The 22,323-nt window shown below is 47.9% G+C and overlaps 2 protein-coding genes across 2 annotated transcripts; one reads left to right on the top strand and one right to left on the bottom strand.

Moving 5' to 3' along the window:
• Positions 1-61: 61 nt before the first annotated feature.
• On the top strand, positions 62-10,595 carry LOC308465969 (uncharacterized protein). The gene is made up of 7 exons (XM_080986478.1): positions 62-219; positions 2,098-2,320; positions 3,504-3,627; positions 4,837-4,994; positions 5,919-5,992; positions 9,281-9,382; positions 10,385-10,595. The coding sequence occupies exons 2-7, from the start codon at positions 2,099-2,101 to the stop codon at positions 10,539-10,541; spliced, it is 837 nt and encodes a 278-aa protein (XP_080842604.1). The 5' UTR covers positions 62-219; position 2,098; the 3' UTR covers positions 10,542-10,595.
• A 1,259-nt stretch (positions 10,596-11,854) lies between these two features.
• LOC308465965 (hydroxysteroid 11-beta-dehydrogenase 1-like protein A) lies at positions 11,855-19,583 on the bottom strand. The gene is made up of 6 exons (XM_080986472.1): positions 19,390-19,583; positions 17,752-17,882; positions 16,327-16,438; positions 14,718-14,906; positions 13,735-13,878; positions 11,855-12,255 (listed from the first exon to the last, which is right to left on the bottom strand). The coding sequence occupies exons 1-6, from the start codon at positions 19,469-19,471 to the stop codon at positions 12,041-12,043; spliced, it is 873 nt and encodes a 290-aa protein (XP_080842598.1). The 5' UTR covers positions 19,472-19,583; the 3' UTR covers positions 11,855-12,040.
• Between the last annotated feature and the right edge of the window lie 2,740 nt (positions 19,584-22,323).

Raw genomic sequence — 22,323 nt, 5'->3', positions numbered from 1 at the left:
TGAGGAGGAGCGGACGGCAGGGAGAGCAGAGCCCCCCCCCCCGCCCGCTCCTCCAGGTCTGTGTCACAATGTGGGGCGGCCCGACGGGGCAGGAGCAGCAGCTGTTGCTGGAGGAGGCGGAGAGGGCAGGACGGGGGCGGGCAGATGCAAGCCAGGCAGCGCCGCCCACCCATCAGCCGCCCACCAGGCACCAACCCAGGCAGCACATGTGGGGAAAAAGTAAGCCACGCCCCTCTCCTGGGAAAAGACCGATAAGCCACGCCCCTTGGGTTGCACAGGGCCCCGCCCACTTGCCAGGGTTTAAGTGGGGGCTGTGTGCAAGCCACGCCTCCTCGGAGCTGCTTTGAGTTTCAAGGAGCGCCACTCAGAACATTTATTATTATTATTATTATTATTATTATTATTATTATTATTATTATTATAAACTTGTTGCTCTCCCTTCAGCATCAGGTCCCAGGGTGCGTTGCAGCAATTTAAAATTAAATACAGTTTTTACAATGCTCAGCATGGTTTCGCTATAGAATATTTTGTACCTGGAGCGTCTTGATTCTAGATAATGGCTTCTGTGGCCTTATCTGGACATTTTTATTTTATCCTGCAATGGGTTGAGCTAGATGACCCTCTGGGTCTCTTCCAACTCTACGATTCTGCAATTTGGCAAACCTTTGCTCCGTGGGCGGAATAGATTTGGGTTACTGGTTTTTTTGGGGGGGGTGCTCTCAGTGGGCCGAGAGGTACTTTCCCACCACCATCATTGCTTCAGTGCGCTACCCTGGGATGTCAGAAGTTCAGAAGCTGCTCCCCAGACTTGGTTGGACTACAACTCCCATCAGCCTCCAGCATCATAACACCACGTGGGCTGATGGGAGTTGTAGTGCAAAGCATCTGGAAGCTGCTAGGGGGTAAGTCCAATTTGCCGCGGCCAGATTGCAAAAGGTATTGGACCCTTTTAAACGCAGACTGGTGGTCCTGAGAGGTTTAGGCAGAGTGACAACAGACCTGAGGAGATGATTCATCTCAATGTGGCTGGCCTGGCCAGGGGGTGGGGTGCTGATTTATTTATTTATTTGGGGGTTTGGGATTTAGAGAAAAAGCAATAAAGAGGCGACAGGATATAGAAGTGTATTGAATTATGCATGGCGTTGAGGAAGGAGATAGAGAAAAGCATTTAGAGAAATGCTAGAACTTGATGGCAATCGGATGAAGCTGAATGTTGCAAGATTCAGGACAGTGCACAGTTGAGCTATGGAACTCACTGCTACAGGAGCAGTGGTGGCCAAAAGCTTAAAGGTAAAGGGACCCCTGACCATTAGGTCCAGTTGCGGACGACTCTGGGGTTGTGGCGCTCATCTCGCTTTATTAGCTGAGGGAGCTGACGTACAGCTTCCGGGTCATGTGGCCAGCATGACTATGCTGCTTCTGGTGAACCAGAGCAGCGCATGGAAACACCGTTTACCTTCCTGCCGGAGTGGTACCTATTTATCTACTTGCACTTTGACGTGCTTTCAAACTGCTAGGTGGGCAGGAGCAGGGACCGAGCAACGGGAACTCACCCCATCGCGGAGATTCAAACCACTGACCTTCTGATCAGCAAGTCCTAGGCTCTATGGTTTAACCCACAGCGCCACCCGCGTTGGGTGGCTTTAAAAGAGAGCATGGGACAAACTCGTGGAGGGGGATTTGTGAGTCGCATTATCTTGCCCAAGGCAACTCAGAGCAACTTACAACCAGAAAACCTAGCCAGTTTGCATTGCTTGAAGTTCATACTGGTTTTCATTCAGCAATCATACTTCCTTTGCACCTGTTACATCGCCCCATCGATCCTCACCCCAGTGAAACACTCAGACAGCCACCAGCCAACAATCAGAGCTTTGCGCTAAATGGGATCACAGCTCAGTGGGTAGGCTCTCCATCTCAGGTTTGTGGGTTCAAGCCCCACACTGGGCATTGAAGGGGGTTGGACTAGATGACTCTCACGGTCCCTTCCAACGCTATGATGCAACAGGTTTCCGTTTCTCCTCTTCGTACGGATTGCTCTGCCTGAACTCTTGGCGTTCTGCCTCCTCCTCCTCCTCCTCCTTTTTTGGCCGAGTGCAGGATGGAGATCCTGGACGAGTTTGACAACGAGTGCCCGCTCCTCATCTCCTTCTGCGAGCGGATCTCCCCCCAGGACTTTGACAGCCAGGCTGTGAGCTACACCCAGAAATCCCTGCAGGACCTTTTTGCCCAGATGGAACAGAACCCGGGAATCTGCGAGCGGGTGGTGAGGAAGAGGAAGCAAGCTGAGAATGAGGGAGCCAGCTTGGCCCAATATCTGAAGGTGAGTGGAAGAAGGGATTCAGGGGACCCTGGAAGGGAGTTATCACATGACCTGGCCAGGGCAGGGGGCAGAGAGCATCCCAGCCTGCTCCTGGCCCTTCAACTGCAGCGATCTGCAAGGGAAGCTTTTTATGGAGACAAAACATACCTGTTTGCATCTTCAGAAGCTGCTGCTGTGCATACAAAGGAGCAAAGTTGGCAGTCTTAGGCTAGTAAACCTACCCTCATGTCTCGGGGTAAAACATCTACCCTAATTTTGCAAGGTGCCCCTTTTATTGTGCATTCATGGTGATCGTATTGGGGCGGTTATACACAATCCTATTTTCAATACGGTTTTCACCTGTAGAAGTTTCATTCCCCCACCCAGCAGTATAATATTTATTTATTACAGTGGTGCCTCAGGTTACATATGCTTCAGGTTTCATACGCTTCAGGTTACAGACTCCACTAACCCAGAAATAGTACCTCAGGTTAAGAACTTTGCTTCAGGATGAGAACAGAAATTGTGCAGCGGCGGCGTAGCGGCAGCGGAAGGCCTCATTAGCTAAAGTGGTGTCTCAGGTTAAGAACAGTTTCAGGTTAAGAACGGACCTCCGGAATGAATTAAGTTCTTAACCCGAGGTACCACTGTACATCCAACGACTTCCCTTCTTCTCCTTACATGGTTCCTTATGAACTGCTTGTTCTATTTCCTCCATTTGGTTTCCCCCTCTCTATTATATCTTAATCTAAATTATACTGTTGAATTTACAGTAATCCTGCTGGGTGTGACGTTGAGCCAGTCAAACTGCCTCTCAGCCTAACCCACCTCGCAGGGTTGTTGTGGGAATTCAGTGAGGAGAGGCAGAGCCTTCCTTGAGTTCCTTGGAGGAAAGCAGGTGGGATGTACATCCAATAACAACAACATGTAAATGAAATGAATATATGAAACTATTTCCCTGTCAATAGAAATCTAGCACACCAGGGAGAGGGTTGGCCAGAACCCCCTCCCTGATGCGCTAATTTTCTTACTGCAGGGAGTTTCCTTTCTCAACACGTTTCAGAACGGAACTAACATCACCTTCCCATCTCAAGGAGCGCAGTCCGCTGTGTTACTGGGTCTCACCGCCTCAGGCAGGCAGCTGTTTCCAGGCTCACAAAACCTGCACACCTTCCAAGCTTTCCCGTTCTGCACTCTTTTCCAGGCCAAGTTCTTTTCCATGCTTCAGGGAGACGTGAACAACAGCAACTCGCTGGGGGAAATGGAAATGGAGGAAAAGGTGGAGCAACTGAAACGCGAGATGGAGAAGGTCAATGACTACGCTCGTGGTAAGTCTGGCTGTTTTCCTCGCTCTCTCCCTAGGCTCCTCCTGGGTTTTGCCCCTCCAGCCAATTTCTCCCTGTGCTCCCCCCTGTTCATCCCACCCACCCAATCGGTTCCATCAATCCCTCTCACAGGGCCATCCAACCTCCAAGGAAGGAGAGTTCACCACCTTCTGGACTTGTCCGTTCAAACCGTTTTTGTGGTTTAAAACGAGCCTTGCTTCACGGCATGTTATTCTCTGAAGGAGAATTACCTGAAAATGATTTACAGATGGTATTTAACTCTGAGTAGACTTGCTAAAATGTATACGTCCGAATCAGATAAGTGCTGGAGATGTAACGAGGTTGAGCATATGTTTTATCATATGTGGTAGATTTGTAAAAGGGTAAAAAAATATTGGGAAATGATATATAATAAACTGAAAAAAATGTTCAAAATATATATAATGAACTTTCCAAAAACACAACAACAGAGTCCTTTTTGTGGGGGTAATTCAGAGGGAAATTCCCAGGTGTCAAAAAAGACTGTATGCCACTACTGCAGCCCGTGTCTTGTTAGCCCCAAAATGGAAAACGAGCGAGGTCCCAACCAAAGAAGAATGGCAACTTAAACTGATGGAATACGTGCAGCTTGCAGATTTAATATACAGTGGTACCTCAGGTTACATACGCTTCAGGTTACAGACTCCGCTAACCCAGAAATAGTGCTTCAGGTTAAGAACTTTGCTTCAGGATGAGAACAGAAATTGTGCTCTGGTGGCGCGGCAGCAGCAGGAGGTCCCATTAGTTAAAGTGGTGCTTAAGGTTAAGAACAGTTTCAGGTTAAGAACGGACCTCCGGAACGAATTAAGTACTTAACCCGAGGTACCACTGTATAGAATAAGAAGAACGCATGTTTAAAGAAGACTGGAAATGGTTTATGGAATATATGAGTAAAAACTGCGTTCATTTAAAAACACTGGTAGCATCAAGATAAATTCAACAGTGCAAATAAGTTTTGATAGATGTAACAATGGATTATTGAATGGTTTAGTTCATGCAAAATATGCAGGGTTGCATGGCATGCAAAATGAACCACTGAAAGAGAAGAAGGGAAGTCATTGATTTAAGATTGTTTAAATGAATATTTTGAAATGTAATTTAGAAAATTTAATTTAAAAAACCTATTAAAATAGATAAATAAAATAAAATAAAATGAGCTTTGCTCCGTTGCAGCTGCCAAGAGTGCTTCCTGGAGGTCGTCGACAATGAGGCCATCAGAGATGAAGCCCAGGAGGACTATTCCATTGGGGGGATTCAGCCCCAGCCAGACCAAGCTTCTGGACTCGAGTGTTCCCCCCATGCCGAAGGTCTTTGGTTCCTTCCCAAAGCAGGTTTGTTCTTTTGTCTCGAGACCTCGGTAATCTCTAAGGCTGGACTGCTGCAATGTGCTGGCTGTGGAGCTGCCCTGGAGCCCGGGAGCTCCAGCTGGTTTCTCTCAGCCTATCCTACCTCACAGGGTTGTTGTGGGGGCATTAAAGGAGAACTAGGACCTGGGAGGGGACGAGGGTGGCGCTGTGGGTTAAACCACAGAGCCTAGGACTTGCCGATCAGAAGGTCGGCGGTTCAAATCCCCGCTATGGGGTGAGCTCCCGTTGCTCGGTCCCAGCTCCTGCCAACCTAGCAGTTCGAAAGCACGTCAAAGTGCAAGTAGATAAATAGGTACCGCTCCAGCGGGAAGGTAAACGGTGTTTCCGTGTGCTGCTCTGGTTCGCCAGAAGCGGCTTAGTCATGCTGGCCACATGACCCGGAAGCTGTACACCAGCTCCCTCAGCCAATAAAGCGAGATGAGCGCCGCAACCCCAGAGTCGGTCACGACTGGACCTAATGGTCAGGGTCCCTTTACCTTTACCTTTAGGACCTGGGAGACCAGGGTTCCAGTGCCCACTCAGCCATGAAGCTCTCACTGGGTGATTTTGGACCAGTCACTGTCTGGTGACTACTTCACAGGGTTGTTTTGAGGGTGAAATGAGAAGGAAGAGATTCACGTTGAGACATCTTGAGCTCCTTAGAGGAAAAGTGGAATATAAATGCAGTCAGTACAAAAAATGAACATGCCAAAGCGTTTCAGCCATTCCACATCAGGCTGAATGAGCAAGGGGACCTCACCTCCCATGATCACAGCATCTTTTTCCAGAAATATCCATCCCCAAAATGCTGCTGGTGGGAGGTGCCAGCAGCAGTCATAATTTCTTAGGAGGACAGTTTCTTGCAGCTCTTAATAAGCTTTTTAATTTTACTTTTCATTCCCCCTACAGATGGAGAGATCGATGGGATCCAACGTGGACTTGAAGCAACTCTGGGCCGGCATGTCATCCGTCAATCAAAAGAGGTGCAAGGGGCTTGAAGGCGAGGGGAGAGGGTGGATACACACTGGTTGCCTCCCCCACTCTGGACTGGTTTCGTATTGGGGTGTGGAAGTGCTTTTTTCTGGGGGGACGCCGGGGGACGCATACCCATAAACATTTTGTGAATCTTTGTACAGTCATACCTCAGGTTACAGCCGCTTCAGGTTGCATTTTTTCAGGTTGCAGACCACCGAAACCCGGAAGTACCAGAATGGGTTACTTCCGTGTTTCAGCAGTCGCGTATGCGCAGAAGCACTAAATCGCACTTTGCGCATGCGCAGAAGTGCCAAATCACAACCTGCATGTGCGCAGACGTGGGTTGTGAACGCTGCGGGTTGCGAACGTGCATCCCGCACAGATCACGTTCACAACCCGAGCGTCCACTGTACTTTTGTCCATTTACTGTATTTATTTTCCCCGATTTGAACTATAAAATTGTGATTTTCTTGAGTCAAAATGAGAGTACCCCTAAACATTTTTTTGTGTGGGGGGTGTACTGGGGTGTGGTCTGCAACATGTCCCAGGTACAAGAGTGGCATATTTATGCTGCTTTAGTTTTTTAGCTTGTGGTGTTGATTCAGATGGGTGACACCTGGCCTGAGAGCAGTACATGTGAAAAGGATCTAGGAGTCTTGGTTGACCACAAACTTGACATGAGCCAACAGTGTGACGCGGCAGCTAAAAAAGCCAATGCAATTCTGGGCTGCATCAATAGGAGTATAGCATCTAGATCAAGGGAAGTAATAGTGCCACTGTATTCTTCTCTGGTCAGACCTCACCTGGAGTACTGTGTCCAGTTCTGGGCACCACAGTTCAAGAAGGACACTGACAAACTGGAACGTGTCCAGAGGAGGGCAACCAAAATGGTCAAAGGCCTGGAAACGATGCCTTATGAGGAACGGCTAAGGGAGCTGGGCATGTTTAGCCTGGAGAAGAGGAGGTTAAGGGGTGATATGATAGCCATGTTCAAATATATAAAAGGATGTCGCATAGAGGAGGGAGAAAGGTTGTTTTCTGCTGCTCCAGAGAAGCGGACACGGAGCAATGGATCCAAACTACAAGAAAGAAGATTCCACCTAAACATTAGGAAGAACTTCCTGACAGTAAGAGCTGTTCGACAGTGGAATTTGCTGCCAAGGAGTGTGGTGGAGTCTCCTTCTTTGGAGGTCTTTAAGCAGAGGCTTGACAACCATATGTCAGGAGTGCTCTGATGGTGTTTCCTGCTTGGCAGGGGGTTGGACTCAATGGCCCTTGTGGTCTCTTCCAACTCTATGATTCTATGATTCTATGATTCATAGACTCATAGTAGAGATGGATGGTACCTTGAGAGTCGTCTGACCTCCTGCAACGCAGGAATCACAGCTGACAAATCCTCAACAGGTGGCCATCCTGCCTCTGTTTTACAACCTCCAACAAAGGAGGGTCCACCATCTTCCGAGGGAGTCCGGCCCATTGCCAAGCGGCTCTTACCATCAGAAAGTTTTGTTGTCATCTCCTTTCTGGCCATTTGAATCCATTGGTTCGGTTGCTAGCCCTCCAGAGCAGAAGAAAACAAGCTTGCTCCATCTTCCATGGGACAGATATTTGAAGATGGCCTATCACATGGGTAGGCAAACTAAGGCCCGGGGGCCGGATCTGGCTCAATCGCCTTCTAAATCCGGCCCACGGACGGTCCGGGAATCAGCGTGTTTTTACATGAGTAGAATGTGTCCTTTTAGAGTGGTACTTCGGGTTACAAACACCTCAGGGTACAAACACTTCGGGTTACAGACTCCGCTATCCCGGAAGTAGTACCTCGGGTTAAGAACTTTACCTCAGGATGAGGACAGAAATTGCGCGCTGGCGGCACGGCAGCAGCGGGAGGCCCCATTAGCTAAAGTGGTACCTCAGGTTAAGAACGGTGTCAGGTTAAGAACGGACCTCTGGAACGAATTAAGTTCGTAACCAGAGGTACCACTGTATTTAAAATGCATCTCTGGGTTATTTGTGGGGCATAGGAATTTGTTCAATCCCCCCCCCAAAATATAGTCCGGCCCCCCACAAGGTCTGAGGGACAGTGGACCAGCCCCTTGCTGAAAAAGTTTGCTGACCCCTGGCCTATCATATCTCCTCTCAGTCTTCTTTTGTCTAGGCTAAACTTGCTCAACCAGTGTTAGAAACTGAAATACGAAAGCTAGGAGCTAAAAGGCACCTTAAACCGAGGTTATGGGCGCAACAACGAAACGTCCAGGCGTGCCTTTTTTATAGCAAGAATACAAAGCTGAAAATGAATGAACCGCAGCTAAAATATTATGTTCATATTTCACACGGTCTAGTCCTTCCCCTGCCCACCCCCCTAATTTTCTTAAGAGGGTCTCTTCTCCAGTTTTCAGAGAGTAGCTGGAAGTGGGGAGGTAGAAAAAGGTCCTTCTTTCCTTCCACGCTGCAGTTTTAATCTGGATTAATAGGCGCAGCACTGTGCCCAGGCCTTGGAAGCTGCTCGTGCTAATGAAATTCCTAGTTGCAAAACACGCCTAGAGCAATGGGAGTCTCAAACACTGTATTCAACTCCCTCAACTGTTCCTCATGAGGCCTGTCAACATCCTTCATAACTGCGGTGCCCAGAACTGGAAACAATATTCCAGGTGTGGTCTGACCAAAGCAGAATAGAGCAGTGTGGCGATCACACAGGGTCCCCGGGCATTTGACGGTCTATTGATCCCTTTGCCACCACTGTGATTGCTTCCCCACTGCCACCAACCCGTTTTCTCTCGGGTACACACTGAGTCCAGACAGTTGTTAACATTAAAAACAAATAATCAAGTTTATTTTATAAGCATGAACAAGTTTATGGTTTCAGATAATTTTTCTTGTCAGTTTCTTATCCTTAGTTTCTATACCGGCCTATACCTTTCTAATAACTTCTAACTAATTATCCCAGCTGTCTATCTGACTCCTCCTAACAGTTTCTCTCTTTCTCTCACAACAAAACTCTACCAACCCACAGACTTATCCTCCCTCTTCCTTCTCCAACTCCCAACTGACTTCCACACAACTCCAACTCTAACTCCTCTCCTTGGGTTCCCACTGGCCAATCACTTCCCTTTCCTTATGACCCACCTAGGAGGGCAAACGCCACAAGCAGTACTATTACTTCCCTTGACTTACTCACATCAGGGAGGAGTCCAGAGCAAGGAGACCTCACCTCCCATGATCTCAGCATCCTTTTCACAATCTTTTCCCTTCCCAATGTCATCCTGAGACTAATCCCCATTTTGTCTCTCCTCCGACAGCATGGTGGACCTGCGCCCTGTGATGCTGAACCCCGGCGGTTTCCGCCCTTCATTCCTGGGGAGCACCTCTGTCAGTAGACTGAAATACACCAGTTTCCCGAGGTGCAGAAATCCTTCCGAGACCTGGCGTGACACCTTTTGTTCTCACGGGGAAAATACACACATGCACGGAAGGGGGGGAGCATTTTATTCCAGGGAAGGGGCTGGAAAATGGGCCAGTGGTTTCCTGGAGGCAAACTTGCCTGGTTCCTCACGAGGCCTGAAGGTGTGGCTCTCCAGACGTTCGTAGAATCATAGAACTGTAGAGTTGGAAAGCACCCTAAGGTCATCCAGTCCAGCCCCCTGCAATGCAGGAATCACAGCTAAAAAGCCCCTCTCCCATGGCCAATCTACGCAAGAGAGAGAATTTTGTCCTCTTCAATCTCTTGCATGCTACATTTGGTTTTATGGCCTGGAAAGGCACACCCCGGTTTAACAGCACAGTTCAAGATTGCGGCCAAAAAATAACTTTAAAAAAGACAGGAAGCTTTAAACAAAACAGAGCCGAGCAGTTCTGTCCTGTTTCCACTTGCTATTTTTATTTAATCCACTCCACTTGGTTTATTTAAACCAAGGACTTGTACACTGACCACTAATAATGATTCATATGTTGCAGATATCATTGCAAATTTATTATGCTATTTTTGCAATGTACAAATGACATTAAAAAAAATAATTGTGGCCACTTTTGTGGACAATCTTCAAACATCAAGTTTGCACTTGGGTCCTGCTGGTGGGCTCCCCTTGGGGGCACCTGGTTGGCCACTGTGGGAACAGGATTCTGGACCAGATGGGCCACTGCCCTGCCGCAGCAGCTGGGTTCTCCTTATGCTCTCCTGGAACCTCCAGGTCTAGGGGCAGTCTATCCTGATTCTTGAATTCCTGGGGGCATTTGGTCCCTGTGAGAGCAGGAGGCTGGACTAGACAGGCCACTGGCCTGATGCAGCAAGTTTCTCCTTATGTCCTTTATGCTGTTTAGCTTTCTTTGCAGCATCAACCCACTGGGGGGGCGAGGGGGGGCGGACGCACCAGCCTCACCACCTGCCATGTTTTTTCTCCTTCCAGGGCCGCTGCCAGCAACGCTGCCACATCTTCCCAGAGCTCATCCAGCCCCACGTCCGCTTTCAACACGCCTGTGCTGGCCAAGTTCAGAGGCAGCAAAGACGAGGAGAAGGAGGACAATGAAAACCCGGGTCCCGATTCTCAGCCGACGGGGGCCTAAACAACTTTTGTGTACGGGGAGATGTGGGTGAATTAAAAAGAAACCTCCGGTGCATGCTGCTTCCCGGGGTGTGGCCTCTGCGGCGGATCTGGCAGAGAGGAAATGGCTACCGGTGTCCGGGAGAGGGGAGAAATCTTCATGCCTTAGCGGGAGGGTATGCCTCCAAATGCTCTTTTTCAAAAGGATATGGTGGTACTACAATTCCCATCATCCCTGGCTAGCAGGACCAGCGGTTGGGGGTGATGGGATTTGTAGTCTGAAAAAAAAGCTGGAGACCTCTGTTTGGGAAACACTAGGATAGGGGAGATCACTGCAGATGGTGACAGCAGTCACGAAATTAAAAGACGCCTGCTCCTTGGGAGAAAGGCGATGGCAAACCTAGACAGCATCTTAAAAAGCAGAGACATCACTTTGCCAACAAAGGTCCGTATAGTTAAAGCCATGTTTTTCCCAGTAGTGATGTATGGAAGTGAGAGCTGGACCATAAAGAAGGCTGATCGCCGAAGAATCGATGCTTTTGAATTATGGTGCTGGAGGAGACTCTTGAGAGTCCTATAGACTGCAAGAAGATCAAACGCATCCATTCTTAAGGAAATCAGCCCTGAGTGCTCACTGGAAGGACAGATCATGAAGCTGAGGCTCCAATATTTTGGCCACCTCATGAGAAGAGAAGACTCCCTGGAAAAGACCCTGATGTTGGGAAAGATGGAGGGCACAAGGAGAAGGGGACGACAGAGGACAAGATGGTTGGACAGTGTTCGCGAAGCTACCAGCATGAGTTTGACCAAACTGCGAGAGGCAGTGGAAGACAGGAGTGCCTGGCGTGCTCTGGTCCATGGGGTCACGAAGAGTCGGACAGGACTAAACGACTAAACAAAAAAAAACAACAACAAAGGATAGGGGAAGGGCTGCAGCTCAGCATACGGCAGGTGCCTTTTGAAATCTGCTCTAAATGAGAGCCATGAGGACTAGAAACTTACTTCATTTTCAGGGGAAGGGTGCAGCTCAGTGGCAGACCATCTCCTCTGCATGCAGGAGCTCTTGGGGTTGAATCTCCAGAAAGGGCTGATGGACCTGACTTGGTGTAAGGCAGATTCCTATTTAAATCTGCTATTTGTTTAGAACAATGAGGACTAGGATCTTACTTCATTTTTAGGGGAGGGGCGCAGCTCAGTGGTAGAGCTTTGCGCACCGAAGTTACCGTAAGTTCAGTCCCTGGCATCTCCAGGTAAGCTTGGGAAGATCCCTTCCCTGAAACCATATGTTGTTTGGTTATGCAAAAAATAAGAACACCATAAAAATTGATGCATATATTAGGGGAAATGTGTATGTGAGTTAGAACTGCACACAAAATGTGTTTATTAGGTGAGATTTGCACTTAAAACACTGTTGAATATTCAAGAGAAAGAGAGAAAGATTGAGAAATGCACCGGGAAGCCCCCCCCCCTAATTTGCAGCACTGGAACTCGTAGCTTTTCCGTTCATCCCACAAATAATTCTCAGAGGATTTTCTCCAGAATGTAGCTGTTGCCAATGATCTGGTCCACGACTCCTGGCAGCCAATCTCTGAGGAGCAGCACAGGTTTCGTGAGCCAGTAAGGAAAGAAAACTTCCCTCACCCTCATGACGCCGCCCCTCACGATTGCCTGGGCGCAGAGCTCTTTTGAACTTGCTTTCAGGGACATCTTGCCTTCTACTGACCTCACAGCTGTGTCTGCGGAAAAGAACACAGAAGGCAAGTCAGTGTGGAAAGGGCACCAGGCACCCCAGGACCTTGGAAGCTGCTGCTGGTCTGTCTACCTTGCTGCTGCTGATTCTAGTCCTTATGGTCCCCCCCAAAAAAGAGAGGACTACAACCTTGATTTAGTTTTAGGGGAAAGGTTATGATTTGGTGGCAGAAAATCTCCCTTGCATGGAGAAGGTCTGAACTCCCCAGCAGCATCTTCAGGTAGGGCTGGGAATGTTCCCTGCCTATATATCACGATGTTTAGCTGGTGTTATAAAAAAAAACTGCTCCTTTTCTTTTATGGGGTATCCAAGAGCCCATACAGAGTCCTTAAGTGGGTTCCCTATCGGTAGGAGAAAATAACAGAGGCCAACGAGAGAATATTGAGAAGCAAAGCGGCTAGTAAGCCTGATCTTTATTCAAGGAACTGTTGCAACAGGGTCCCTACTCACCACATGCAGGAGGGAGGAGAACCCTGAACAATGGTGTTCAAACCCTTATACAGTCATACCTCGGGTTGAATGTGCTTCGGGATGAGCGTGTTCGAGTTGTGCTCCGCGGCAACCCGGAAGTAACAGAGCGCGTTACTTCCAGGTTTCGCCGCTTGTGCATGCGCAGATTCTCAAAATGATGTCACATGCACGCGCAGAAGCGGCAAAAAGCGACGCGTGCGTGCGCAGATGTGCGTTGTGGGTTACGTTTGCTTCTAGATGCTAACGGGGCTCCGGAACGGATCCCGTTCGCATCTAGAGGTACCACTGTATAGACTTTTGAAATTGGCCACCCTGTTGCCCAAGACCATCCCCCTAAAACAGCATACATACATCACAGATGTATTTCCCACCACCCTTCTAAGTAATACCCCTCCCCACCTTCTCAATATATAGAAGGATCTGGTAACTTCTGTTTCAGTGTATCTGAAGAAGTGTGCATGCACACGAAAGCTTATACCAAGAACTAACTTAGTTGGTCTTTAAGGTGCTACAGGAAAGAATTTTTTACTTCGATCACAGAAGAAGACGGTCTACAGCAGAAATCCTGTCTGCCAGGATACCTGAGAATGGTCACTGATTGCATTACCTGGGGCAGTCTGGCCATTCTTTTGTGATGGTTAATGCTTTAGTTCCTGAATCCAGGGCACAGGCTCACCCTATTCATACACAAATACACCCTTAAGGCAGGATTTGCAAGCAAAATGACAATGGGAAGGCTTCCCCCATTTTCCTCCCTTACTGCAGAGGAATATTTGGTCATTGGGAGTGTCAAAATGGCTTCAGGATTGCTCTCCTGTACTATTTCAGACACGTGGTTCATATACATATGTATGTGTTTGCCTTGAACATTTATGAAGATTTATTTTACATTTGAGACCTTAGAATTCTTATAACGCTGGTGATATATCACGATGTTGAACACTGGATTATCACCCAGCCCTACTAAGCGGCTGCCCTACCTGGGGCTGCTTACCTGTGTCAATGTACCCCAACACGGCAACCGTGATGGGCATGTTGATTTCCCGAAGGCGCAGCTCTGTCCGCAAGGAGCTGTAGAATCCTTCCAGCGCAGCTTTGCTGGCGGCATATGGAACGGAGAAAGGGGATGGAAGGCGGCCTGAGAGAAAACAGGAACATATTCTTACTTGGAAGGTTGCAGAATCTATTTCTCCAGAAACCAAAGGGGTTAAGGGGATGGAGCGACTGCCCCTCTGAGGGAACGTTGCAGCCTTTGGGACTTTTTAGTTTAGAGGAGAGGCGAGTAAGGGGGCGACATGATATTGGTTTGTACAACTGACATGGAGAAAGCGGAGACAGAACGGATTTTCTCCCCCTCATGTTTTTTTCAGCAGAAGAATGGGGTGTGAGTGCTCTCCAATAAATTAACTAACAGAGGATTGGGAAATTTAGATGCAGGAGCCCCAGAAGGACCTAAGAAGAGCCCTGCTAATCAGGCCAATGGCCCATCTAGTAGTAGTAGTAGTGGTAGTAGTGGTAGTAGTAATACGTTTATACCCCGTGCATCTGGCTGGGTTTCCCCAGCCACTCTGGGCAGCTCCCAACAGAATTTTTAAAACACGATAAATACATGAAACATTAAAAGCTTCCCTAAACAGGGCTGCCTTCAGATGTCGTCTAAAAGTCAGATAGTTGTTTATTTCCTTGACATCTGATGGGAGGGCGTTCCACAGGACGGGCGCCACCACCCCGAGAAGGCCTGCTGCCTGGTTCCCTGTAACCTCACTTCTCACAATGAGGGAACCATCAGAAGGCCCTCAGAGCTGGACCTCAGTGGCTGGGCTGAATGATGGGGGTGGAGACACTCCCTCAGGTATACTGGGCCGAGGCCATTTAGGGCTTTAACGGTCAGCACCAGCACTTTGAATTGTGCTCGGAAAGTTTGGACCTCCCAAGATCACTTAGGCTGGGGGGGGGTCTCCAGTCGCCTGCCCATACCGCATATGGACGATACCACGATGATGTTGCCACGGGACTCTTGCAACATGCTCAGGGCCGACACGGTGACCTGGACGTAGCTGAAGAAGTTGACCGTCATGGAGCTGATCACAGATTCCATGTCTCCTTGGTACGGGCCAAAACCGATTTTTCCACCGACATGATTCAGAACCAGCAGATCAAGCCCCCCTGCAAGGGAAAAGAGCACAGAGACCCTGAGTGGAAGAGGGAGAGCAACAACCATCTTAGGAGATGGACGGAGCTCAGCCTCTTCTCATGTCAACATATAGGCTACCCCTGAAAACCAGCCTGTGCCGAGTTCAGTCCTTTCATGATTTAGCTGCGGTTCCTTTGTTGTGGGGGTTGGACTAGATGACCCTTGGGGTCCCTCCCAACCTTACGATTCTCTGATACCAGCCTTCGCAAGCCTGGTGCCCTCCCAATGTAGGAACGCAAGGAGAAATTTGGTTAGGCTTGCATTAAGACAGCGTTTTCCGAACTTTTTTCTCCTTACCCAATAAAAAGCATTATTCAGAAGCTTGATTTGCGCAAGCCAGTAAGGAAGATAGTAACGCAATGACATTCAAAATGGTAACTATGAATTGCCCATGTATTCAAAACCCACTTCAAACTATTTAGGTTAACCAAGTCAACAAAACTGATGAACGTTATCCGGTGACACCAGCTTTCACAGAACCACAGAGCTGGAAGATACACCCAATCAATGAGAAATTGGAAACAAGTCAAAATCTATTAATCTCAAATGACTGGGGCTGATGGGAGTTGCCGTCCAAATTATCTGGAAGGCCAATCAGGTTGGGAAATGCTGGTCAACCCCCTTCCTTCCTTCCTTCCTTCCTTCCTTCCTTCCTTCCTTCCTTCTCTCCCTCCCTCCCTCCCTCCCTCCCTGCCCAGGTTTAATTCAAATCCTTCAAACCTCCTATGGGGAAGGTTCTCAGGAATGGTAGAAGGAGAAAGAATTTGCCCATGTGAAGACCATCAAGTGGAAACTCTTACACATATGGTTCGTAAATGTAAACTATATGTTGATCTCCACCAGCAGTTCCTAGATCAACTCTGCATCCCCAAATGGAAACCAGAGTTAGAGGTCATACATTTTCTATTATTGGGGAATAATCAGGAGCTCACCAGGTTAGTGGCTAAATATCTTTATCTGGTTTTTTGTCGTCGAAACACATTGCAGACGTCTGATTTCCCTGGAGACCTAGAGCTGTAATACTAGACTGCTTTGCCTCTTTCATTTGACAAACGTTTTGTGTCACTGGGAAGGTGGTAATTCTGTATTGATTTGCTATGGATGTTTGTCTGTGATGCCAATAAAAGGTTTGATGATGATGATGATGATATACCATCCTTCATCAAAAGATCTCTGGGCAGATCTTTGCCAAGATGCAGGCAGACAAGGCCAATAGCTGAGGTGTCCCAGGGCAGAAGCCGGCAAATGCCTTTGGAGCTGTTCCCCTCAAGACGAAATGGTTAAGGAGCCCTTTGCCTGCGCCTCAGGTAGCTTGTGTGGCAGCCTTTTGGGAACTGGAAGAACAGTTGCCACCCCTCCAAGACTGGCTAGAGACTGGCCTTCCATCTTTACCCAAGACGTTCTTGGTTTCTTCCACAACATTCCGGGCAGAAGCCAAGTCACTCATATCTGAAACGACGTACGAAGCAGAGGCGGCTCCCAGTTTCAGACAATTCTGGACTACCTGGAGGAAACAAATAAATGGAAAATGAGCCCCAAAATGGAAAACGAGTGAGGTCCCAACTAAAGAAGACTGGCAACTTAAACTGATGGAATATGTGCAGCTTGCAGACTTAACTTATAGAATAAGAGAACAAGAAGAGTATACGTTTAAAGAAGACTGGGAAATATTGAATACATGGGTGAAAATTGTCTACACTTGAAAAGGTTGGCAGCTTTAAGATAAATTCAACAGTGTAAATATATTTTGATGGATGTAAAAATGGAATATTGGATGGCTTAGTTTATGTGAAATATGCAGGGATCTATGGCATGCAGTTCGAAAGCACCCCTAAGTGCAAGTAGATAAATAGGTACCGCTTTATAGCGGGAAGGTAAACGCGTTTCTGTGTGCTGCGCTGGTGCCGGCTCGCCAGAGCAGCTTCGTCACGCTGGCCACGTGACCCAGAAGTGTCTTCGGACAGCGCTGGCTTCCGGCCTCTTAAGCGAGATGAGCACGCAACCCCAGAGTCGGTCACGACTGGCCCGTACGGGCAGGGGTACCTTTACCTTTACCTTTTATGGCATGCAAACTGAACCATGGAAAGAGAAGAAGGGAAGTCATTGATATTTTAAGGTTGTTTAAATGAATATTCTAAATTGTAAAATTTAAAAAAAACTTAATAAAAATTATGCAAAAAAAGAGAAAACAAATAAAAATAAAGAGGGAACTTGAAAATGGCTTCTAAGTGGTTTTCAAGTATAAAATCCATTGTAAAATACTACAATGCACAATAAAACAATCCTATCTGAGCAGTAAAAAACAGCCACAAAATTTATTATACAGCGAGCCAGTTTAAAAGCACCATTATTTTAAAAAATCAAAATCAAAACAGTTGGATCAGGAAGTTCAAGTTCAGGGGAATGTTCATCGGAAACAAGTGTGTCTTAAAAAACCAGTAGAATAGCAGTAGTGATGGTGAGTCATAAAATCACAGAATTATAGAGTTGGAAGAGACCCCAAGTGTCATCTAGTCCAACGCGTGAGAGCAAGGAGGGCGTTCCATAATGCCGGTGCCATCAAGGAAAAAGCCTCCATGTTCCCACAAGCCAATGGTCACCATCAGGGCATGGCTAAACTAAACCGGTTTCTATTATGGAACAACGGATTCTTGTGGGAGGGGAGCTTGGTCAAAAGGAGGGCCAGATGAGGAAGGAAGAGATGAGGGGGGTATTTTTGAGAAGGGAGGTGAGGCTAAGGGTTATAGCCAAACTAAGACTATTGGAATCAAGGAACCTGAGATTAACTACATTGGGGTCAAGGGATTAACAGTTTACCTTCTGGAGGCGTGTCGCGTTCCTCGCTGTCAGCATCAAATGGGCCCCCATCCAGGCGAACTCATAGGCCATTTGTTCCCCTATCCCTGTGCTTGACCCCGTCACCAGGACACGTTTCCCTCGCACCATTTCTGGAGAGAGAGAAGGAGATGGTCAACACCAGCTGCCTACAATCCAGATGTTTTGCACTGAAGTTCGTAAGAACAGAAATGTAAGGATAGAAGGAGAGTCTGGCCAAAGGGGCCCCCATGCAGTCACAGAATCATAGAGTTGGAAAAGACCCTTAGGGTCATCTAGTCCAGGCATCCCCAAACTCAGCCCTCCAGATGTTTTGGGACTACAACTCCCATCATCCCTAGCTAACAGGACCAGTGGTCAGGGATGACGGGAATTGTAGTCCCAAAACATCTGGAGAACCGAGTTTGGGGATGCCTGATCTAGTCCAACCCCCTACAATGCTGAGATACGCAGCTGTCCTCATACGGGGATCGAACCTGCAGCCTTGGTGTTATCAGCCAACTGAGCTATCCAAACTATCCTGTTCTCGCAGTGGATGACTAAATGCCCCAAAGGGAAGCCCGCAAGCAGGATCTGAGCGCAGCAGCATTCTCCCGTCCGGTGGCTTCCAGCAATGGAGATTTAGAAGTATTACTGCCTCCTCCCTAGCAATTGATTTCATTTCACAAGATCAATATACGGCTGGATTGTAACAGAATGTCGACACCATTACGAAACAACAAAGTTGATGAAAGCAATTCTTTAAAATGTTCAAATATTAAATCAGAATAAATGATCATTACCCCAGAGTCTCAGGGGTGGTGGCAGCCCAAGGGAGGGTCTTTTCTGTGGTGGCCTCTAAGCTGCAGAACTCCCACTTCACAGAGATGCACTTTCGTTATACAGCTTTCAAAAGACGCACCTCTTTCCCCTGGCACCTGTGTCTTTAGGATCCACCTTTCCCCCCAGTGATTGTAATTAAACTGTTTTTAAAGTTGTGTTTTGTTGTAACCCGCTCTGGAACCTTAGGGTGAAGGGATAGTTAAATAACAACAACAACAACAACAACAACAACAACAACAACAACAAACACTAATGTAAAACATGGGCCAGGTTCTACGTATCTGGATAGGGTAGTCTAAACAAAAAAAGTTTTTAGCAAGTGCCAACAACAGACCCTCCAAGCTTCCCTATTTTCCAGGGACAATCCCATATTTACAGAAGCTCTCCCAGTTTCTGATCTGATCCCTGAATGTCCCGCTTTTCCTTAGGACTTCCCTATTTTCTTTGGAGAAATGTTGGAGGGTAGTGATCCGACCCCTGAGCCATCTGAAGGTAGCCCTGTATAGGGAAATTTTTCAATGTTTTATTATATTTTCATATATGTTGGAAGCTAGGTGGGCGAGGTATAAATAGTAACTTCTTTATTGTTGTTGTTATCATTATGATGATGATTATGGAACAGGAAGTCCCTATTTTCATCGGATAAATGTTGGAGGGTATGCAACAAGAGCAGAGCAAAGGTGCTTGTCTGGTGTCACTAGCTATGTGCAAACATCCCTGAGAACGGCAGAGGCATTTATGTGCAAGAGACGATCAAGGCCACATTTCAGAAGAGGCAACCCTTCTCCCTTGGCTTACCTTCGGAGAAACTTTCCCAGGTATAGGCATAGTAAACGAGGACAGCGATGAGGACAGGCGCGACGATCTTGAGCACCGCCATGGTTGTCTCGGCAGCCAATCATTAACCTCGACTAGCTGGACTTGTTTGGCGAGATTCAGAAATCCACCCTTTGCCCTGTGGCCACCCAAAGCCTTTCCCTGCTTCAAATTGTGCAATTTCTCCTAGCCTTGGGCACACAGCTCCACCTCTCGGCTCCAGCGCCTTTTGCAACCGGCTGCAAAGTCTGAACTTGTGAAAGAAACATCCTTCGCCTCCTCAAGCGATCAGCGCCTTAAAAAACCTGTGTGGTTGGAATCCGTCATATCATGGCATGCGTCACACTCCCCTCTCTGCAGGCTCAGGTGTGGGTTCACAATGGCACAAAGTGTGTGTGGTGGCCTGGGATTCAGACTCGGATGCTGAACCAGAGGGATCCCAGCCTGCACAGGATTCCCCGCCTCCAGAAGCAGCTGAGCCGGGGCTGGGGGTTGAGCCTGAAGGGTCCTCACCTGTGTTGGATCCTCAGGTGCAGGCATCAGCTGAGTCTGCTCTGGCTCCTGAGGTGATGGAGGACCCATTGCCTGCAGGTGCTCCACTCTCAGCCCCGTCAGAGGAAGCTGAGGTTGCCTCTGGGTCCGGTAACCCTCCAGCCTCTCCTGAGCTGCAGAGGCTCAGGGCAGAGAGGCAGAGGGAACTAAGTTCCCGCAGGAGGAGTGCTCGCCTCCAGACCAGCACAGTGTGAAGCAGGGAAAGGCTTTTGGATGTGGGTGGGTGTTACTGTCAGCAGCAAACCTCACAAATGCTGTGGAGGCGAGTCTGTTGGTGCTAATGAGCTATTGGCCCACTACTCTCAACTCATTGGGGACTTTTTATTATTGTGTTAAGTTGTGGGTGAACATATCAGACGACACAGCGATTCTTCAAACAGCTCTTGTTTATTCACAGGCCAGAACAGAACTGAAGTGAAGGGTTCAGCCAGCCTGCTTATATAGAGCTCCACTACAACACAACTGTAACAACTTTCTGTAACTATCCAATCACCGAATGTCACTTTCAATCCCTTATTTGCATATGTGGACCTGAGTGAAAACTACTACAGTATCCCCCTGCTGGCCCAGGGTGAGAACTTCAGTACATAACAGATTGCATTTGTACCCCACCTTCTCCTGTGAGGAGCTCAAGGCGGCCTACATGGTTCTCCTTCTCCTCCTCCTCACTTAATCCCCACAGCAAGCTGGAAAGTGTGTAGGGGAAGGCGACCAAGATGATCAAGGGTCTGGAAACCATGCCGTATGAAGAGCGGTCGAAGCAGCTGGGTATACTTAGCCTAGAAAAAGGGAGACGGAGAGGAGATAGGATAGCCACCTTCAAATATCTGAAGGGCTGTCCCATGGAAGATGCAGCAAGATTGTTTTCTCCTGCTCCCGAGCGTAGGACTCAAGCCAAAGGGTGCAAGTTACAAGAAAGGAGATTCCGACTAAACATCAGGAATAACTTTCTGATGATAACTGTTTGACATTGGAACGGATTCCTTTGTGATGTGGTGGACTCTCCATCCTTGGAGGTTTTTAAGCAGAGGTTGGATGGCCATCTGTCATGGGTGCTTTGGCTGAGATCACTGCATTGCAGGGGGTTGGTCTAGATCTAGATGACCCAGTGAACTTCAAGGATGAGTGGGAATTTGAACCCAGGTCTCTTCCAGGTCCTGCACTCTAACCACTAGGCTACACTCGCTTTCCTTTTTGTTGTTGTTGAGAAGTCTCCTCCATCACCTGTTTCAAAAGGTAAAGGGACCCCTGACCATTAAGTCCAGCTGTGGGCGACTCTGGGGTTGCATGCTCATCTCTCTTTACTGGCCAAGGGAGCTGGTGTTTGTCCACAGACAGCTTCCGGGTCATGTGGCCACCAGGACTAAGCCGCTTCTGGCGAACCAGAGCAGCGCACGGAAACGCTGTTTACCTTCCTGCCAGAGTGGTACCTATTTATCCACTTGCACTTTGATGTGCTTTCGAACTGCTAGGTGGGCAGGAGCTGGGACCGAACAATGGGAGCTCACCCCATCGCGGGGATTCAAACTGCCAACCTTCTGATCGGCAAGTCCTAGGCTCTGTGGTTTAACCCACAGCACCACCTGCATCCCACAGCCGGTTTAGACACCTCTTAAAGGCAACCTCTTTTGCTTTGGCTTTCCACAGTTTTTAAAGCTGGACTGTGTTCCTTTAGGAACATAGGAAGCTATCATTGATCCAGGGTTTCAGACAGAGTTTTTCCAAGCCCAACTTGAAACCCGGGACATTCTTCATGCAACGTAGATGCTGTACCCCCTGAGCTACATTGTGGCTTAGAATGTATTTTATAATGATGAGTTTAGTGGTTTGCTATCGATGGTTTTATTGCAGATTTCAATTTTCTGTACACCACTTCAGTGTCTTAAAAATAAAAATCTTTAGCAGTCTACAAATGTCATTTAATATATAAATGTTGCACCCTCTGACCTATACAGGACAGTGAAATAAACCTTCCTATCCACTCCCTCTTTAAGAACTCAGGAAGGTTCACACAGATAGGAGACCATTTAAATAGCAAGACGTAACTTGAAAGTATCTACTGTTAACTAGCTCAGGGCCACAATACCTCAAGGACTGCCTCTTTCCATATGAACCTACCCAGAGCCTGAGATCATCTTCTGAGGCCCTTCTTCATGTGCCTCCTCCTTGAGAGGTGCGGAGGGCAGCAACACGAGAACGGGCCTTCTCTGCAGTGGCTCCCTGTCTGTGGAATTCTCTCCCCAGGGAAGTTCGTCTGGCGCCTTCATTAGCCACCCTTAGGTGTCAGGCAAAAACATTCCTTTTTAACCAGGCCTTTGGTTGATCTGATTTACATTCTATGCCCTTTTAAAATATGTTTTTGTG

This window comes from Podarcis pityusensis (genome assembly GCF_964106645.2).
Source record: "Podarcis pityusensis genome assembly, chromosome: 16".
NCBI lineage: Eukaryota > Metazoa > Chordata > Lepidosauria > Squamata > Lacertidae > Podarcis > Podarcis pityusensis.
The sequence above is the reverse complement of the archived record's forward strand: the minus strand, read 5'-3'. Positions and strand labels throughout refer to the sequence as shown.